Source organism: Falco biarmicus, chromosome 8 (genome assembly GCF_023638135.1).
Source record: "Falco biarmicus isolate bFalBia1 chromosome 8, bFalBia1.pri, whole genome shotgun sequence".
In the NCBI taxonomy this organism is placed as follows: domain Eukaryota; kingdom Metazoa; phylum Chordata; class Aves; order Falconiformes; family Falconidae; genus Falco; species Falco biarmicus.
Genome location: NC_079295.1, coordinates 3,110,207 through 3,129,946, shown reverse-complemented (window position 1 = coordinate 3,129,946; position 19,740 = coordinate 3,110,207). Strand labels below are relative to the sequence as shown.

Genomic DNA, 19,740 nt, shown 5'->3' with positions numbered 1-19,740 from the left:
GCACGCCGGCAGCCCCGTTTCCCCCGCCGGAGCGCGGGCCGCGCCGCCCGGCCGCCATGGCTGGAGTGCTGAGCGCAAGCTGCCGCGGGGAGGGGAGGGGGCAGGCACCCGCTACGCCATTTTCGTAGCCCGCGGTGGGGCCGGGGAGGGGAGGAAATGGCTCCGCATTGGGCCGGGCGGGCGGCGGGGCCGCGCCTGCAGCGCGGTGCGCAGGATGCGTAGGGGAGAGCGCGGGGAGCGCGGGGCGGCCCGGCGTAGCCGCCGTTGGTGAATAGCGTAGCGGCGGCAGGAGCTGCAGGAGGAGGAGGAGGAGGCGCCGCGGCGGTTTGGTACCGAGCGGAGAGGGAGATGCACACGGCACTCGAGTGAGGTAGCTATAAAACCCCATTTGTTTACATTCCCTCCCCCACAAGCGGCCGGCGCGGCGGTGAGGGTGGCGGCCGGCACTGTGCTGCCGGCGGGGGGGCCCGGCGCGGCGCGGCCCGCGGCAGACGGAGCCGGTGACGGCCGGCGATAGCGGACACCACCTTCCCCGGGATGCGGAGCGGCACGCGGGGGACACGGCCGCCTCATCACGTGGCGGCGGGCCCGGGGCTGCGCGGGTGGGCGAGGGGGGGTCGGGGGGGGCCGTGGCCGGGTCTGCCCTCCTCGGAGGCAGCGGAGCACGAGGCGCCACCGCGGCCCTGGCGCGTCCCCCGCGCCCCCCTTCCTCCCTCCTCCCGTCCGCGGGCCCGCCATGCGGCAGGTAAAGCTCAGTCCTGAGCGGGGGGAGCGGCGGCGCCCCGGGCCGCAGAGGCAGGGGGGGCTTGTGGCGGCGCCCGGGGAGCCGTGCCCGGGCCGCTGGGGCAGGCGGGGGGGCTCGTGCCAGTGCCCAGGCCCCTGAGGCAGGCGGGGAGGGCTTGTGCCTGTGCCCGGGCCGTCGCCCGGCGGGCCCCGCCGCTGAGGCAGCCCCCGCGCCCTGCCCGTTGGCGGGGCGGTGCGGGGTGGCCGGACCCGCTGCCCTGCGGGAGGCGCGCCCCCGCGGCGGGCCCTGTTGGTGCGGTGCCGGCCGGCGGCGGCCGAGTTCCCTGGCTGGCGATACCGCCTGCGGGAGCCGCGACGGGGCTGAGGCGGCCCCGGGCTCCCTCAGAGGCGAGAGGGGCGGGAGCCCCCGCCGTGCGCGGGAACGGGGAGGGAAGGGAGAGCCGGGCCGGGCTGTGCTGCGCCGCGTTGTGCGCGGCTGTTCCGCGGCTTGCGCTGCACCCGTCCGAGACGTGCACGTAACGTGGGAACTTTGGAATAAAACTATTTTTTAAAATCTTTAGTTATCTTTGTCTTTCTTGGGGAGTCTTCTGTGGAAGTGTTCTTAAAACGCCTGCCTCTGAGCAAGCGTTGGCCGAGCTGGAAATAATTCTGGTTTCTCACACTCTTAAGCACTGCATGCCTTTAAGTAAAAATCATCACTTTTTTTTGTGAAGATAGGATGCCGTACCGTAATACGGAGGCAGCCTGTGATACGTGGAGCCTAATGCAGCACTAGGAAACGCACGCTGGAAGGCCTGGTGTTCAGAAACGTGGAAGCAATTGCATCTAGTTGGCAAAAGTAACGTGTTCCTTTGGGTCGTTGAAACTGATCTAGTGACATAAAAATAGAAAACTTTCTGTAGAAAAAAAGGTAGTTATTAGGATTTTTAAATTCTGTTTTAACAGGGAACGCACTCAGGTTTTCATTAAGAATGTGCTTTCCATTAGATGCATAGGGGAATAGGTATTTTGTGTGGACGGGCAAGTCATGCTACTCAACTCCAGGAATGAGACTTCCAAATGGTTACTTCATAGGCTGATGCTCTGGTGTGGTAATGTAAGTACCATGAAAAAGTTCCATGGTTCGCAAGAACATCGAGGCCAGCGTGGCTATAGACTTTCCTAACGTGATTTTTTGATCTAAGATGACTTAAAATAGGACTGCTGGTATTGTCCTGCAGTGGTGCATTTTTACACTACTTTCAAGGCTTGGGTACTTCTGAGGAAAAAAGTATGCAGCTATGCAATCAGTTAAAGAGAATAGGGCCTGTGTATAGACCGTGAATTAATTGTGTTTTATGATATTAATGGTGGCAGTCCATAGGGGGATGTTCCCTAGTGTCCACAGAAGGTGGGTGTAGAAGGATCGTATGCAATTGCCTACCTGGAATAAGCGACATGAAAGGAGGAGGTTCTGCCTACATTAAAAAAATAAATCACCATTTCTCCAAAATAGTGAGGCTTGTTTTAATTGAAATTCCTTGCTTTCATGTAGGTCTTTGTGCTCTCCAGGTTGGCTTAAATAAAAAACAGGAACTAACTTTGGAGTAGGTATCCAGTCAGTCATAAAACCTGCAATTACAGAGAAGCTGTGGTTTGAAATGGCACAAATAGGCTCACAGGCTTGGCTGTGTTAACAGTTGTTCCTCCCATTTAAAAAAAAATAAAATTAGTGAAACTGGATTATCAGGGTAATTCAGGAATGTTTCAGAAAGTTTACGTGAAAAAGCACAGATCCTGGTACTGAATACTGGATACCTGCTTGGGAATACAACTTTTAATTAGTGGTCTCAAACAGGTTTATGTGCCGTTGTAACAATACCTATGTTCTAGAGTTACATCTTGAAAAGTCAGCAGGAGAGTGTATGAGTCCATATGGTGCTTGGGCCATACATGTTAATAAACCATTCCTTTCGAATATTGAATAGGAAGCTTTAGTAAGATACGTACTTTTTGTGTAGTTTGACTTACACAAATAAGATAAATGTATACAGATGGAAAAATGAATATAGCTACCCTAGTACAGATTTCCTTTGTGGTCTTCACTAAGTCAGTCAAGCAGGTAATTTAGATACTCTACTCATGTAAATACATTTACTGCAAAGCAATGGCTGATTCTTTTAAGTAGTGCCCAGATCCCATGGACTTCAAGCCTGGGTGTATACAGTCCCAAGGGAGGTATGGTCGGACTTGTTTGCTTTGGCTGTCCAGTTATAACATCGTTTGATCATGACTGTGCCTATTGTAACAACTCTTAGTCCTTTTCTCTGTCACCGTTTTTACAGAAGTGGAAGTTTATTTTGAACCTCTGATGGGCACCTGATAAGTCATCGGTGATAAATCAGTCTGGCTTTGGAAACAGTTACGTGTTTTCATCGGATGGAATTACTGAGTTAAAATTATACACAAGCTACTTAAAAGCTAAGCTCCATGAAAGTTTTCCTGTAAGTTAAGATTCAGTCCTTCACTGTGGTGAAACTTAGTGGGAAAGATCGTGGCATCTTCACAAACTCTTCTGCAGAGTCAGGGATGGATGGGCCTAACTGCATCTGTCAACAAGGAAAATTACATCAGAAAAGAAAACCTCATTCCGTTTTCTTCACAGATTGGCTGTCACCTGCCAGAACACTTGCTGGTTTATAGCGTGTTGCTTTATAGCACGTTTGCAGAATTGTCAGACAAACTTATCCTGACTCCTTTCTTAACACATTCAAAAAACATCAGTAGAAGTTTCAAAGAAGGAAAGCTTAATGGCAGCTCTGTGTCTTGTGTGGCTGTGCTTTTCACAGCATTGAGCTCTAGGTGCAGGGAGAGTTCTGTGCATACTAAGAATTTATGCCTTTTGGGAACCCGTTTATACCCTAATGTGAAGAAAATCAGTGTTAACTTTCTGTTCTTCTGTGGGAGCCCAACTCAATTTAGTGAGCCATTATTTAAAATAATTTTATCATCTGAAAAGTATTCATCTTTGGGGTGGGCTAGTGAATTTGTCTTAAATAAGAACTAGTCATTTTAGCTTGCTGACAAAGGCGTGAAGTAACACCTGATGCAGAAAGAATTTAGATTGGTTTTAGGTAATTCTTAAATTGCAACTGAGATATTATTTGAAGTACCCCTAACGAAGTCTGGTAAACAAATGTGTACTAATTAGGCAAAGCTAATAAAAACAAATGGATTGGTTTACATTTGAGAAACTGACTGAAATGCTGGAAACCATGTCCTGCCTACATTGTAATCTTCCAAAGAAAGGTACATGCTACATCAGTCCCTGTATTCATAATATTTTACGTGCTGTTACATCTAATATTTTACGTGCTATTGCATCAGTGCCACTTCTTTTTTTTTATGTAGTAGAAATCTGAGGAGCAAAGAAGTTAAAACATCATTGTCTGAAGTCACTTGTGTTTTGCTACCTCTTGTGATAATCGAAACGCTCTACAGGTTTTAATACCAAAAAAAATGGAGGCCAGCATGAAAGATGGGGAAGATGATGATTTACTGATGGCGGTCTCAAAAGCTTCTGAGAAGAAGGGATGTTGAAGTTATATGCAGGGTGTCATAGCCATGCTGGGGGATGCGGTTCATTACACTGGAAATGTTCTCATCTGCTAGGTATCAGTGCACTGCCTCATCTTCTCTCTTCCCGCTTTCTGACTCTGTTGTCTGTTGCTGCAGAGGAGGAATGACTCAGCTGTTGTCTTTTCTCTCTCAGCTTTTGATGACCTAGGAGCTTCTTTCTTATCCAGCCACCACCTTTTCTATAGCTTGCTGCTTTCCAAAGCAGTACGATGAGAGTGAAGAAAATCTGCTGGTTTCACTAATCCAAAATTAAAGTGCCAGTAAAACGGGATGGATGTATTACAGAATTTATGCTGCGTTGTCTGTTGGAGAGCCTGAATGTAGGTGTATTTGTCTGTTGCTGCTGCTCAGTGTGTAATGTTCACAGAGTAAGAAATGTTCCTGAACAGAACTTGAACATCAGCAAAATGAACCTGGCAATCTGTGGATTAGTTTGGTTGTGTTTATTAGAAATTTTTGGCGGTGAAGATTAATAAAATTAGTCTGCAGGTAGGTTGGTTGGTTTGTTTTGGGGTGTGGTGGGTTTTGGTTTTGTTTTGGGTAGGGTTTTTTTTTTCCTTTTGAAGAGCAGTCCTGAGAGAAATCTGCTTTCTACTTGTGAGGCATGTATCTGTAGTCTTAGGATGAAGCTTGCTATAGAAACCTACTCTTTCTGCTGTGTTGACAGTGACATCATCTCAGTATTAAATGCAGTAACAAGTGTGTACAAAATGTGGAATATGAACTAGAGAGCGGTTAGAGCTCTGTAGCTCCTGACCTGTTCAGAGGTACAGAAAATTGTACTGTCTGAGCGTTTGATTTGGTGCTTCAGTGACAAAGACTGACTTTTGAAGTCATTGATGTTGGGTAGCTAAACCGATCTAGAATTGAGACAAAGTCTGCATAATACTGGAAGTGAATGAATAACTATGATCATGTCTGAAACTCATTAATCGAATGAAGTCCCTTAAAAGTGTTACTGTGGTTGGTGGTTTTATAAGATAAAATGCATATGTGAGATAAAAATATCTTTGGATTAAGAACGTACAAAGGAGGTTTTATGCAAGATTGCTGGGTTTGCATAAAATTATAAATATAGTCAACAGGGACTTTCTGTGTGTAGGTTGTAAACGCTTTAGAGAGAGTTTCCAATCACAGCTCCTAATGAAGACTACTCTTAATAAAACATGAATTGCAGATAGGTGCTGTCATGCAGTTTGCATATAGAGACAGGTATCTCAGGATTGCCTGACTTGTACCACATTCATAAACTGATCCTTGTGCATTTTTATTACAGCTGCAATTTATTACTGCAGTGTGATGATTATTAATGGGCAGAAGTAATACCTTGAGTTCTGAAGGATAACTAAATTCAATTTGATTTACAGCTGGTGATTGAATATCTATAAATAGTTCCTCTTTTAACCAGGCCAATTGCTGTTAATGATGTGCAGCGTACTTGGCTTGGAGTATCAAAGCAAACCCACATGTAATCTCCAAGGTAGTCTCCTCAAATAGGCATTACTCAGTGTGATTCTTGATGTGGGGTTTTGGTTTTTTTGAGTAATATTTATATCTTTGTTAATGTTGATTTGCATTTTAGGTAGGACTGAGTAGCACTGCATCCCAGGGTGACTGGTTCTAAGGTTGTTACTGACAGTAATCACATGTCATTTGTACAACTGAAAGATGAGTTTAGTTCACCTTGCAAAATAACTAATCACACCACAACTGAGTGTTTCCTATGAGGGGGAACAGTGAGCAGGTACGCATCTGAAGTCTCACCAAGTAAGGATTTCCACTGTAGGCACTACTTCATTCCTATCATATACAGAGCAGTCCAGAAGAGCTTCTTTACCGTCAAGTGGAATATTGTACTCTCTGTTTGAACCGATGAATTACATCATTTGCCAAGGCTCGATGCAATTTCTGTAATCCATTCCTGTAAAGAAAGACCTCTTTTCCTCGGGGCTCCCCTACCTTGAGAAGTACTGTCACTCCGTGATATGCAAACCATATAATTTAAGCCATATTTATTTTCTAGTTCTGTTTGTAGAACACAGGAGCATTTTATTGCTGACCTGAATGTCTGTCTATAGAAGACAGTACCTCAGCCTAAAAGTACACTTCTAAATTGTACTAGCTTACATTAAAGTTTAAGAAATAAGCTACTTGGCTGCTGCCCGAATAATGGGGTAGGCTTGCGCTGCCACATTTTTATCCTGAAAATAAAATAAACGAAATACTCCCATTTATTTAATGTCTGATATGATAGGTAAACAGGATAAGGACAGACCTTCAGTCATTTCTGTCCAGAAGGGTGCATTGAGGCACTTGCCTAGCAGAGGCATTTTATTGTATTAACCGTGCTTCAATTGTCCAGTTGCTCTTAAGACTTATACAATCTATTCAATAAATATACAGTGGTTGCAGCAGCATGTATATACAAAATTTAGCTTTATATTGTAATGTGCCCATAGCTAATTTCTTGATGCTTGTAATATATTCTAGACTTCTGTTTTGTTTGCATGTTGTCAAAGAAAAACAGCTTAAATTTCCTCCCGTGCTATAACTTTATTTTTTAAACAGTTACTGTCTTTGTGCTACAGGTAAGCGATTTGAGTTTTGTGAAGTGTGTAGTCTTAAGTTTACGCATCTGCATCTTGCAGAGTAATGTACAGAGTCCCAGCAGAACTTCATTTTTAGTGGCTCTGGGCAAAAATCCTCATGCTGGCTCATGCTAATTATGTATGTTCAATAGTAGGGAGAGGAATGTGAGGGGTTTATGCTGACTCTTAATAAGAATGCAGCCACTATAGCAAATTATTATTACTCACTTCTGTTTTCTTTGTGTCAGACTTTATGGTTCAAATTAATTGCAGTAAACAGTTATGCTAGGCGATGTAAGAATACTTTCACTGTCTTTGAAGACCATGCTTTGTCTTCTGTTCCCCATAGAAACTGCTGTTCTGTCAGTAATAAGGGGCTGCCTTGGTCTAATGAAACAGTGTATTATTATGGTACCTTTTTAGCCTTTGACACGTAGGAACACCTCTCATAGTTTAATTGCAGTATAGTTTAAGCCAAGAACATCTTAAAAATATATAAGTTTAATATTTTAATGTTTTGTGGTTGGTTTTTTTTTGTTAATTGGACTATGGACAAATTAAAATGGTGTTTTGGAATAAGGCAATGTACCATTCTGGAATTCTTAAAATACTAGTAAAATTGAAAAAGCCAAATTGTCACTAGGGAAAATTCTGAGAGTTTCTACAGATAAATTCATTTACTGGAATCCTCTCGTACTGTAGCTTCAGTACATTTTATAGATAAAACATTCTCCCAAGTGAAACCTTGAGAGGAGTACATTGTTCTTCAAATAAGAGGAATGTATTTTAAGTATGAAAAAATAAATTTTTTGCTGAATTTTTGCCCATGTACTTACCAGATGTCACTACTGAAAAAAGTGAAATACTGAGATGACATGTCATGTGCTCTGCTGTTTTTATTCTGTGCATGCAGGTATGGTTTGCTTTGGTTTTACTTTCTTTGACAATAAGCCAAGTGAGATCCTTACCATTTCTACCTCACAGTCCTACTACCAGAAAATCACTTTTTAAACATTACATTTACATTCTGAAAGTTAAAGCTGAATACTAGAAAGTACATCAATCAGGAATTTATAAATAGTTAACTTGGCTTCAGACAGGAAAATCTTTTTTAGTATTTTTTCTTATTTGTTGTTCTTTGCTTTCAGGATAAAGCTGTTTTGGCCAAAGATAAGACACATAGGTAGTCTCACCAGATTTCTGAAAAAGGTTTTTCAACCTTTATTATTCAGGCATCAGATGATGAGATTTCTCCTTATATTGAAAAATTCTCTGATCAGGGACTGTGGTATAGCATGAGCTAGATCTGGATGCCAAATACAGGTTTGAATGCCAAATACCCAACCTATTTATTGAATATTTATTGAAGTATTTCAACTCCTTAACATGGCGATGAGGTGGCCTGCTAGGAGACAGCATGTTATTCTAGTGACGAGGTACCATTTGACTGTGAAGAGGATCAGAGGATTCGCAAGAAATTGTTGCGCATCTAGAAGTGAGAAGAGTAAAGCCTCAGAGTCTCTGAACACCACACAGATGTTCAGGTGTCTTCAGCTGTGGTTAACTGGAATCAAAAGTGTTCTCGGGATTAAACTCTCATACTGTTTATGTTTAATGATATTTTAAACTGAGCTATTTAAGATGTTAAAATAAGTTTGGAAGTGTAGATGGACTGTAACTGTCTTGATTCTTAACTGGTTCTTCCAGTAGGCTTTAATTTTGCCGAGGTGTATCAGTTTGATAGATCTCTGTCAGATACGCTGGTGGTTTAAGCTGTCTTCTACCACAAGGTTGTTTTGTAGTCGGTTAATTAGTTGAACCTGTAATTTGAAATACAGTAGTTTTAATTGGCTTGATTTTGTAGGAAAGATGTGCAGCCATGATCACATAATGCATTTACTATGGACAGCTTTAGTATGATTGCAGTGAAGTATTTTGGAATATGACTGATGTGCTGAGCAGACTCTGGAAGGGGCTGATGTACTACTGTCAGGTGCAGTAGCAAAAGGAAGAGAGGGATGGAGGGAGGATATTTTTACAGAAAATGTTGACTCCACTATATATGGAATAATACAGCATTTATTACAGAAACTCAGGTTAACATTAACTCTTAAATACTTCTGAAGTGGAACCTGTGAAATAATGGTCACAACTGACTATTGACCCTTTGATTTTAGAGGTAGAGTCTAGTTTTCATTTGGTTCCAGCTATCAGTGGCAGAGAGCATAAAACATCTTCCTCAGATAAATTTGATAACCTGTAATTTCAGTGCTAGACTGCCAAACCATTTCCGTTTGTCAAAGAGAAAACTCTGGATTAGTCAGGATGGTCGTCTTCTTTCAACAAACTGGAATTGTTTTGGGATACACATAGTGATCACTTGTGTTAAAGGTTGAAGACAGCAAGTTGCACCGTTTTTGTAATTTTTTTTTAACTGTTTCTTGTACCATAGTATGACAGTAGAAACCATTCTAAGTTTAAATATTGCAGAACTCGTAAGAAATTGGTTCACTTGCTTATTAACTGAAATTGACACATTTGACGTAATTGGGAGGATATATTGAAGTAGTGGGTTCCTGATCAAAAGAGATCTTTCTTTACAGAAATGGGTTATAGAAATTAGAGAGCCTTGAGAAGTAATGGAATCACATAGAATGAAGAAAGCCCCAATAGCAAGGGAAAACAATAATCAATAATGAGGAAAGATGTCGGTGATCCAAGGAGTGATGTGGGAAACATTAATGTCACTAGTGACTCTGCTGAGACAGATGGTGACCACAACAGCATGGAACCAAATCAGCCCTTGGTCCAGAAAATCATTATATTTCAAATTACAGTGAAAGGAAGAAGCCATGGTGACTGATGCTCAAGGATAGGGGGGCATCCATACTTCGGGAGAGGTACTAGAAGTATGTGCCGAATTATAGGTGCTGTAAAAGCCAGGATTTTATATTAGATCAAATCATAAAGCTACACAGCATAGTCTAGGTTAGATATATCGAATTGTAACATGGCTTTAGCCAAACTGGTAACAGTCTCGCTTTCCATAGTATCTGTCCTTGCTTGCCTGGGTTGCTGTTAGAATACGTGTGCACTTGCGCAGTGGTGGACACAGGGAGATACATATGCATAATGGTATTTTTAAGATTGTAAGATTTTTAGCCCATCAGTATTTTTAATTTGATTGGCTAGGATGACATCTCTACTTGCATTTTAGATTAAGGCTCTAAGGATTGTGCTTCCTTTCCCCTTTTCTCTCTCTAATCTTGCAGTAAGAGTAATACTGGGTATTAAATACTACATTTTCATTCATTTGCCTCAAAGTTGTGTCCCTTCAAAGTTGCTTTAATGCCTTGTTAAGAAAGATCAGTAGTTCATGGTGAGTGATTTTTGAAGCCAACCAGTATTTGCATCAGTTTGAGTGGTTGCCTCGATCATCACACAGACCTGTTTTAACAATATCTATGGCTAAAATAAGCAAGAGCCAGGCAGTGTCGTGACTTCTGTTGAGGTCTTACTTGGAATGTGATGGAAGTTACACATTTTGGTTCAGTGGGGCTTTTCCTTGGTGGATCTGCCTGTTGTAATATTTAGGACCATTTTATGTTGCGCATCAGACTGGTTAAGCTGAATCTGCTGAGATGTCTTTACAAACACCTTTGTCTCCCACAATTACCGAACAAAGACGGCTTTGGGAGCCCACTAATGCAGGATGTGAGTGGTTTCAGAGGCTGCCTGTTGTCTCCCAAATTTCCTTTAGGAAAAGAAGGCTGTGTTCTTGCATAAGAATCGTAGTAGTTCTCTGGGTTTGTACTCTGACAGAATGAGTTTGCTAAGAATTATTTGAATGGCATGTTGATAGAGGGCCTTTATAAAAGTCTGTGACAGTCATTCATTAATTAAATCTCCTATTTAAAAATACAGATTTGAATTAATGAATTATCAAATAAGAAATTTGCAAATTCTGCATTCTAGAAATGGACTTTAATAATTTTAATCATAAACCACCAGGCACTAATTTGGCACATCACAGGTAAAAAAACCGAACAACACATGCCCTGGTCCCACTTTTCAATGGACTTTTTACACTTGATAGCTTTGATAATCTTTTTCTGAATTGAGAGAAGTCATCAGCTTAAGAGTAGACATGTGTGATTCCTTTTCTGAATTGTAGCTGTGATAGAGGGATTTTTATTGTAATAGTGTAGGAATTAAACACATACCAAAGAGATGCCTTTAATGCCTTTTTAACATACCGCAAGTATTTTAACATACCACTAGGATGAAATATGTGTAGCAGTTTGCAGTATTTTTTATTCTTTCTATAACAACTGGTTGTAACATTTGATAGCAAACATTACTGTATTCTGTACTGTGGGGGGAGTTGGAGAAGCTGTTGTCAAATGGCTTTCAATAGGAAATTTATCCACTGCTGTTTTTTCAGTGTTATTTGAATACATTTTGAGGTGGCCAGTTGTTTTATTTGTGCTATTGCCAAAATACTCTGTTAGGCTGCAGATCAGCCTAGTCTGTAAGCTGGTGTTGGTGTTGCCACCAAAAGCAAGGATGCTTTTGGACTGGGGTGTTTGTGCAGCTGCACAATGAACCAGATAGGAAAAGTAATCTGTCTTGAAAATAATCTTTGTTTCTTTTTCTAGGCTATTTTTCAGCAGAATCTAGTTGTACAGCTGCATAGTGAACAGATCAGCAAACAAATGTGCTGGTATACAAAATGGGTCTGTGGGAATGGGAAGGAATGAAAGTGGCAGTGGGGGAGGGCAGAACCGCAGCTTTAAGTACAGCAGCAGCATCTTAAAATATTTGTTGAACTTCAGCCTTAGTTCAACCAAAAACATTTGCTTACTTTCAGTGGAAAAATAAAATCTTAAAATGCAGGTGTAACTGGTTCTTCCTTTCAGGTATTTCATTCTTACAAGCACTGGTATCTTAATAGGACCTAGTTAAACAGCACAATATTGGCACAAAAGCAAACCAGCTCCATTATCAATTTTGTGCATTAATAGATGTTCTATGGTCTACATACGGTTTATATATGAAGAACTGAAAATTAATTCCTGTTAACCAGAACTAAGACTTGCAGAACTTCCAACTGTTTTGATATTTTTACATTCTTCTGAGCTCTGAGAAGGAGTCTGTACTCAGCAACTTAAGTTGCTGAATATAGCTTATTTAATATATAAGTAACTGGCGTGCCTTTTAAAGAAGGCTGTCCAGGGTTTTTTACGTTCAAAATAAAATCAGTGCCCCTTTCTGGATAACTGAGCGAGTAGATTGCTACTTTAGGATCATTTTCTAGTATGCTTGGGATTTGGCACTTTAAGTACTTCACATTTCAGATTTTTTAAAAAATTCCATGGGGTGTTCAGTTATGCATAAATGCCTTCTGTACTATTTAAGTCTTATCTGGTATTAACTTAGCAGATATGGCTTGGATCAGTTAGTTAATGGTCTGTTCTTACAACGAGCCCCTCCTACTGGGCTGTAGATTTTCAAATGAATGAGTTTTACTTAAATCCACAAACCTGGGTTTCATTGAAATTGAAGAGGGAGGAAAATACAGGAGATGGGTGAGAACTAAAGTTAGAAATTGTTAATTGTAACTTTCTAGATCTGCAGCATGTTTGCCTATTTGTACGTCCAGAAGCTGATGTCAGCTTAAGTCTGGTAAAACAAAAAGAGACTATTATTTAATGAAATGTTTTTATGGCTTTCTTAAAGTGCCTTCCAGTAACAGCAGTATTTTAAATATCACAGTAATTTTTAAAAAATAATTTATCATAATAATGTGGGCTAGGTTAGTAGGACTTGATATTCTGGCATTTGTTAGAAACTTGAAATTTAGGAAATAAAGGGCTTGGATTTTCAGATTCTAGGCTTTTTTTTAACTGAATATTAGTATGAAATACTGCAGAGTTGCTGGAGTGGAAGTGGTGGGGGGCTGCAGGTATCTCTCCTGTGTTTATGTTGGAATAAATACCTGCAATATAAGAAAGAATTCAGATTTTCAGGAATTGTAGTAAAAACTGTCTTTATGTAGTCAGTAGTTTTATTTCAAAGAATATTTCTCTTAAAAAGAAACAGAACCATTTCTTACAGAGCTGTTACTCTGAGCAGCTCTTTACAGAGAGGGCAGTATCTTGGGTTGGTGAGAACATTGCTTTTGCTTTATTTTTAACACCTTTAGTCTTTCTCAGTTGTGTGTTACCTTAGCTGAAGCATGTGTTGGGTGGTGGTGTGACAGTTCTGGTTGCCCATGAAGTCTTGCTGAGGCGCTTTACTGCTGGCATTCAAGCTGAGTAACTGCTGAGAGGAGTCTTAAGACATTTTTTTAAAGTTCTCGTCTGCAGGTAGGGAAGGGGGGGGGGAAGCAGAACATTCTTCAGAGAAAGTAAGGAAAGGAAGTTGAACAAAAAGGGAGAGAAACGAAAATGACTCAGGAGGGAGCATGGGAAGGGGGGAAGTCCAGTGCACTTCTGTTACAAGTATTTCAGGTTATTAAAATTGCTGGGAGCAGACGGGGGGGGGGGGGGGGGGGCGGTTGGGGGGTGGAGGAAAGTTGGGCATTTAAAACATCCTAGTCAGCGTTGTGTGCCAACAGAAAATGCTATAGTATGTGGCTTGCAGGTGCTAAAATGGGAGATGTGACTTTCGGTTGGGTTCAGGCTCTGAATGACCACATTATTTGAACCCAAGTTTGTTGTTTTAAGGAAAGCCTAACTCTTGAACTAGTTTTCTAGTCTCAGTGAAGCAGCTGGCGATTACGATCATATCCCAGAAATCAGTTCCGGTGGTTCAAAAATTCCAAAGTCGCGTTCAGTGCCAGTGCCATGTGCATACTGCAGGCTTTACATGAAGTCTTTTCGAAAACGAAGGGCTACAGAAGAGGCACGGCTGAAACAGTAGGCACTGCGGGGAAGCGTCGCGGGGCCAAGGCAAAGGATGAAAAAGGCTGCGAAGCCCAAACCAAGCAGCCGCCACCCCCGTCCCCCGGGGCGCACGCCGCTGGTGGGCGGGCGCTGGGCTGGCGCGGCCGGGGGCCACTTCCCAGCGCCGGGCCCGGGCGCTGCCCCGCGGCTGCCGCCGCTTCCCCAGCGCTGCACGGGGCCGCGGGCGCCGCAGGAGGGAGGGCAGCGAGGCAAAGGCTGGCAGCAGCCATCGGCAGAAGCGGCGTAGCCTTGTCCGCGGGCTGCCCGTCCGCACTTGCGGCGGGATTTGGGAGCCATGCCCTGTTGTTGAGGCCAGGCACGCACAGCGCTGCGCCGCTGACGTGGGCGGAGCTGGGGCGGCAGCTTTCCCGTGTTGTACACGTGCGAAAGCTGCCCGAGAGATGACAGCTCTTTACGGTTGCCTAGAGAATTAACAAAGCTTGCTTAAAAAGAAGCAAATAAATAATCTGTTCTCTTAGGAGTTCTTTGAGATTTTTTACGATGAGTGCATTTGTTTTGTAAGCATCTTTATTCTGTAGCAAAAATTACAACAGCAGGTACAGAAGATGACATAATAGATGATTTAAAATATTGTGCTAGGGTTATTACTATTTTAATTGAAAACAGTGAGACATCTAATTGATTTTGAAATTGGTCTGATAATGCTTAGCTCATGTTTTTCAGCAATGAATCATGATCATAGGTTACAAATGGTTTTAACCACTAGGGCATGGAGAAAAGGTACCGTTCAAAGCTGAATGCCACAATTAGAGATGCATGACTAAAGTTTCAAAGTAATGTATTAGTAGTATTGTATGAGACAGTCACATGAAAAAGATCACGAGGTTGTGAAAAGGATTATGATCATGCTTGAGTCATGAATTTCCTGGTGGAGATATTTCAGTCAGGGTTGTGCTTGTTTAAATGGGAATGATTTGACTTCACTTGCTCTGGTTATGTTACCACTATGTGGCAAAAGGGGAGGAAAGGTATCTTACCTGCAGAAGTAGTACCCTTTGAGTAACTGGATTTTACTTAAACTTCAGATGCTGTTTTCAGTACTGAGATGCTGAAGTTAAGATACTGAACAGTTTGCTAGAGCATTACAGTATACCATGTGTACTTACCTGCTGCTGCTGGCCTCTGTGCAAGCGTATGGAAGTTCATCTTTCCCCCAGGGCTTTCACCTGTCTTGCATGTACCTTAACTGCTTATTCCAGATCCTGAACCTGCTCTTCACATTAAGTAACATTCAACATTGTAAATCCTCGGTTGATGAAAATCAGCATGTTCCTATAGAAATGCGGAGCTCTGTTGATCTGCCACCAGCCACATTCCTGATCCGGTACCTTTCCTTACTGCCAGAATGTTTCTGCCCTCTGGGATGATGTAAGTCACAGAGCCCAGGTTCTCAGCCTGTGTGAGGGAGAGCATATGTTCTTCATTTAAAGGTTATGGCATGCGTTCCCAGACAGTATACGGTCTAGGGGCTGGCTCAGTCCAGTGACTCTCAGATAAAGATTTGCAACCTGTTTCTTTTTGCTCCATCAATAACAACTCTGTACTTACCTGTTACATCTAAGGAGAACGGAAAAAGGTTCTGGAAGGTGCTTTGAGATGCTTTTAATGTTTCGGTACTAATCCCAGTGATGTATTCAAAAGAACATTAAGGATGCCTTAAACAGAGTCTTGTGAGGGAGAAAGACTATATGAAAGTAAGACCTCAGGAAATTCTGGGGATGAACTCAAAAGTACTAAATTACTTGAAAACGTTTGTCAGACCTTAAATCAGTAACTGGAATGTGGGTGATTGAACTGGAGGCAAACTGGGGTCATTCCAGACCGGTGATTGAACAGCTGTGAATAAAAGTAAAGCAGCAGTATACAATGATTACCCATTAACCTATCTGATGTCCCTGGCATCTACTCTTGATACAGATGCTTCCATTTGATAGATATTCTTCCGATCTTATGTTTGTAACTGGGTCAGTATTGCAAAAGAGAGTTTACTTTTTTTTTTCTTTAATCTTGCAAGCATTTGAAACTCCAGTGAAAAGTGAATTTTCATCTTTTGTATTTGTAGAGGTTAACAGGAAAGCCTTCTTCACCAGTCTTCTCTGTTAACTCATTTGTTGGCTGTATAAAGTCATTAAAAGGTAGCCCTTTTTTTCCCTCTGATTCCTTGTCTCTGTCAACCTGCTGCAAGTATAGGAGCTTCCAAGAGATTTATTTTTTGTGTGTGCAATAATGTGGTTGCAAGTGCTTAAGCACAAAACATCAAGGTAATGGTTTATGAAACGTAAAAGGACTTCAAATGTTTGAGGTTTGCTGCAAAGCACCTTCCTGACTGATTTCATGAAGCATGTTTTAGTTAGCAGCTGGGGTGGGCCTGAGAAGGGTAACTACACTTCCCCTTTGTTGTCTGAAAGTCTGTAGCACTTTAGGGTGCGTTGGCCAGGTCACCCATGCCTGTAACGTAGGGTCGGTCACAGCTGTAGTCAAGGTGCACATAAGGAACTAAAGCTGCTTTCGGTGTAGAAGGAGCTGGAAGCATACTCACCTGTTTTCCTGGTCCCTTACATCCTTGCATTTGCTGCAGTGTTTTGGTAGCATCTGAGTGTACGGAAAGCAGGGTGGCTGCAGCTCCTGTCCTCTCAGCTCTCCTTTCCTTCTCGGTCATATTCTAAATTTAACGAGTTACGTGTAAAAAGCCCTACTTCTGCACTTGTTTCCTTTATCTACTTTAGTTAACTCTCTTGAACTGTTCAAAATAAAGTAATTCAACTGTTCAGATCGATGGGGATGTTCCGTGCTGCCTTCTTTTAGGTGTCTGCTCCCTTGCCGATAGGAGGGCTTGATGATCTACTGCATCTATCTAGCAGAGCAGTTGTAAATGGTACGTGTTTTATTTGGCTTGGTACCAGGCAGAGCAATTTAAGTGTTGCTAGAAACCCCTGGGAGCGTTTAAAGGATTTAAAGGATTCTTCCCCCCAAAAAAAACCCCCCATGTATTTTAGAGGTTGTTCTCTACCCAATATAAGTCTCTAGCAAATACAAGTCATAAAGTACAGCTCTTGGCTTATCTTCAGCTTTTTAGTTTTATAACATTTTTTACATAAACCTGGAAATTCTTTTCTTAGAAGCTTCTTTTATAACAATTATTTCAGTTTTATGAAATTTTTTTGCTAGCAGATGTAAACAAAATAAACCTGTCAAGTTTTGTAAAATAATGAATTGTTTTCAACTCTGAACACAAGACTTCTGCCATGTCCTCGTCGTTACCTGATGTTGAATAGTAAGGTTCTTACGTTTAATACTAAATTGAAAGCCACATTGTCTAGATGATACAAATTCTGAAAATCAGTACTAGCTAATTTGAGCTAGACTGTCAGCATGAACAGTATTTTTGAGTTGCATAAACAGACGTTTTCTGTATATCCTTATTTTTAAATTAACATCCATGTAGATCTTTGAAATCAGTAACTCAATGGAAGTGAAAGTACTAAAAAAATACTAAAATACGAACATTTAAGCAATACATTGAAGTTGTTTAATGGCAACTTATTTTATAATCGCTAATTATTAATGAAAATAGGGAATTGTGTGTGTGTTTAGTGGAGGTATTTTAGCAGCATATAAGAGAACAAATGATGTGTGGGTTTTCAACTTATTATCAGCCTGTCATCCCCATAAATAAGAAAATACAGAACTGTTGGTTTTAAATAATTTTTATTCTTTTATAACCTGTGTTTTAACAAGATTTCCAATCTTACAGGTTATCATAAGCATAGGTGCCTCTGAAAATACACACAAAAAATTATATGACTGACTGTAAGAGCTGATCTTTTTCTTGTAACTGGCTCGTAAGTATGCTGTGTAAGAGTGCATCTCTGAAACACATGGAGCCTATCTTACTGTTGGATAAGAAAAGTACATAAGCACAATTTCTGCAGTAAAAATCCTACAATTGTCATTCTGTTAATACCAGTATCTAAACAGATTTGCAAGTCATTCAGTTGGTACCAATGAGTACCAGACTGATACTGGTGTAGTACAAATGTTGAGATTGCTTTTACGCCTAAGTGCTTCCCCTTGTGTTTCTTGTAGGAAACAGAGATGAAGGTACACATGCACACAAAATTTTGCATCATTTGTTTGCTGACATTTGTCTTTCATCAGTGCAATCATTGCCATGAAGGTGGACATGACCATGGTCCTAAAGAGGAACGTGTACACTACCATAATGACTATCAGATCTCAAATGCATCCTACTTCCAGAATGGAGGAACAGAATCTGTGCCGAGTAAATTTTCAACGTTGGAAGCTGAAAATGAACAGAAATACTACATTGAAAAGATTTTTGAGCGTTATGGTGAAAATGGAAGATTATCTTTTTTTGGCCTGGAAAGACTGTTAATTAGCCTTGGTTTAGGAGAGGTAAAGGTAGTGATGATCAGTCATGACGATATTGGCCATGATCATGTTTCTCACTTATATGCTTTAGAAGTACAGGAGGGAAAGCATTCTCACTCTCATAACCATCCTCATAGCCACGCAGATTCGGAAAACCAAACCGTGGTTGGTATGGCTGCAAAGAGAAACCGTAAATGTGACCCTGAGAGAGACGCAGTAGTGTCATCAGTAAAAGATGATGGCAAACACATGCACGACCAGAGCCGCCATCACCATCACCACCACCCTCGTCTACATCATCATGACCATAATGGTACACATCATTCTCGTAACGATTCAGTTGGTCATAGCGAACATGGAGAACAGAACCATGAACCTTCAACAGAGACAAACACAACTCAGGATCAGCCAGAAAGAAAACAACGGAAACAGAAGAAGAAGCAAAAGAAGATCAGTGAGCCTTCAGGAGATGCTACCCGGGATTATGCCCCAGATCATGATTCAGGTGATCAGTATGAGCACAATCGTGTTCATAAACATGATCATGTACATGATGCATCTCACTTGCATGTGCACCATCATGAACACAGCAGTGATCGTTCTAGTCATGGACATCAAGATTCCAGTTTAGGTAATGAGGATGGACACCACCATACCAGCAAGCGAGAGGCACCTCATAAGCAGATTAGTGTCAGAAAACATACTCTTTCTTCAGCGCATAGTCACAAGGATCGCAATGAAGACGAACATGATCATGAAGAGGTGAGTGTGAAATGGAGAACCGGTAAGTCGGCTTCCGCTGTGCTAGGGAGCAGTTGAAGGTGCACACTCACAAGTAGCACGGCAGCACCTCCGCGGCCGCTGCGTAATACGAGTAGTGGAGTGCGAGCACTGGAGGTCCCTGCCCCCCTTGTGTGCTTACTGTGGGGGTTTTCGTTTCTGTTGGCTTCTCACCCATCTTTTCTCAGCAATCGATCTTCTAGCCTATTTATCTGTATAAAGGAGATCCTTAAAGCTTTCTGAGATACCCTGCTACAGGTGGGGGGTCTCCCTTCCCAGTAGTCATGAATACTTCCCAGACAGACACCTACCTTTTCTGGACTTCTTTCTGAATCTAAGATCGTTAACATTCTTGGAAACTGCACAGACTCTTTCCAAAGAGAAGCACCTGCATCTTTTCAACATGCTTCTAATTTCTTTGTCCTAAGAGATCATGAAGCAAGGTAGATGTAGCACTGTACTTGGCGTAAGCTCTTCCATTTCTCCCTTCAGCATCTGTTGTTTCTGCCAGGACCATAGATAGACTTCCCCTTCCGCCCTATAGTTACCTGCAGAAGCAGGACAGTTTGGTACCATGGCTTTTAGCTAGAAGTCAGGATAGGAAAGGATGGAGTGAGTGCCGAGTTTGAGGTTTTCAGTGAATTAAAACG

General features: G+C 41.9%; 1 protein-coding gene across 4 annotated transcripts in view; it reads left to right on the top strand.

Moving 5' to 3' along the window:
• SLC39A10 (solute carrier family 39 member 10) overlaps positions 1 to 19,740 on the top strand; it is a 53,538-nt gene that overhangs the window by 12,542 nt on the left and 21,256 nt on the right. The window contains exons 1-2 of one of the 4 annotated variants that reach the window (XM_056350150.1): positions 223 to 370; positions 18,005 to 19,072. In XM_056350150.1, the coding sequence (XP_056206125.1) occupies positions 18,014 to 19,072 (1,059 nt within the window). In that variant the 5' untranslated portion in view covers positions 223 to 370; positions 18,005 to 18,013. Of the gene's footprint in view, positions 1 to 222; positions 371 to 18,004; positions 19,073 to 19,740 lie in introns of those variants that run through there. The other 3 variants (XM_056350148.1, XM_056350146.1, XM_056350147.1) reach the window with 3 other exon arrangements.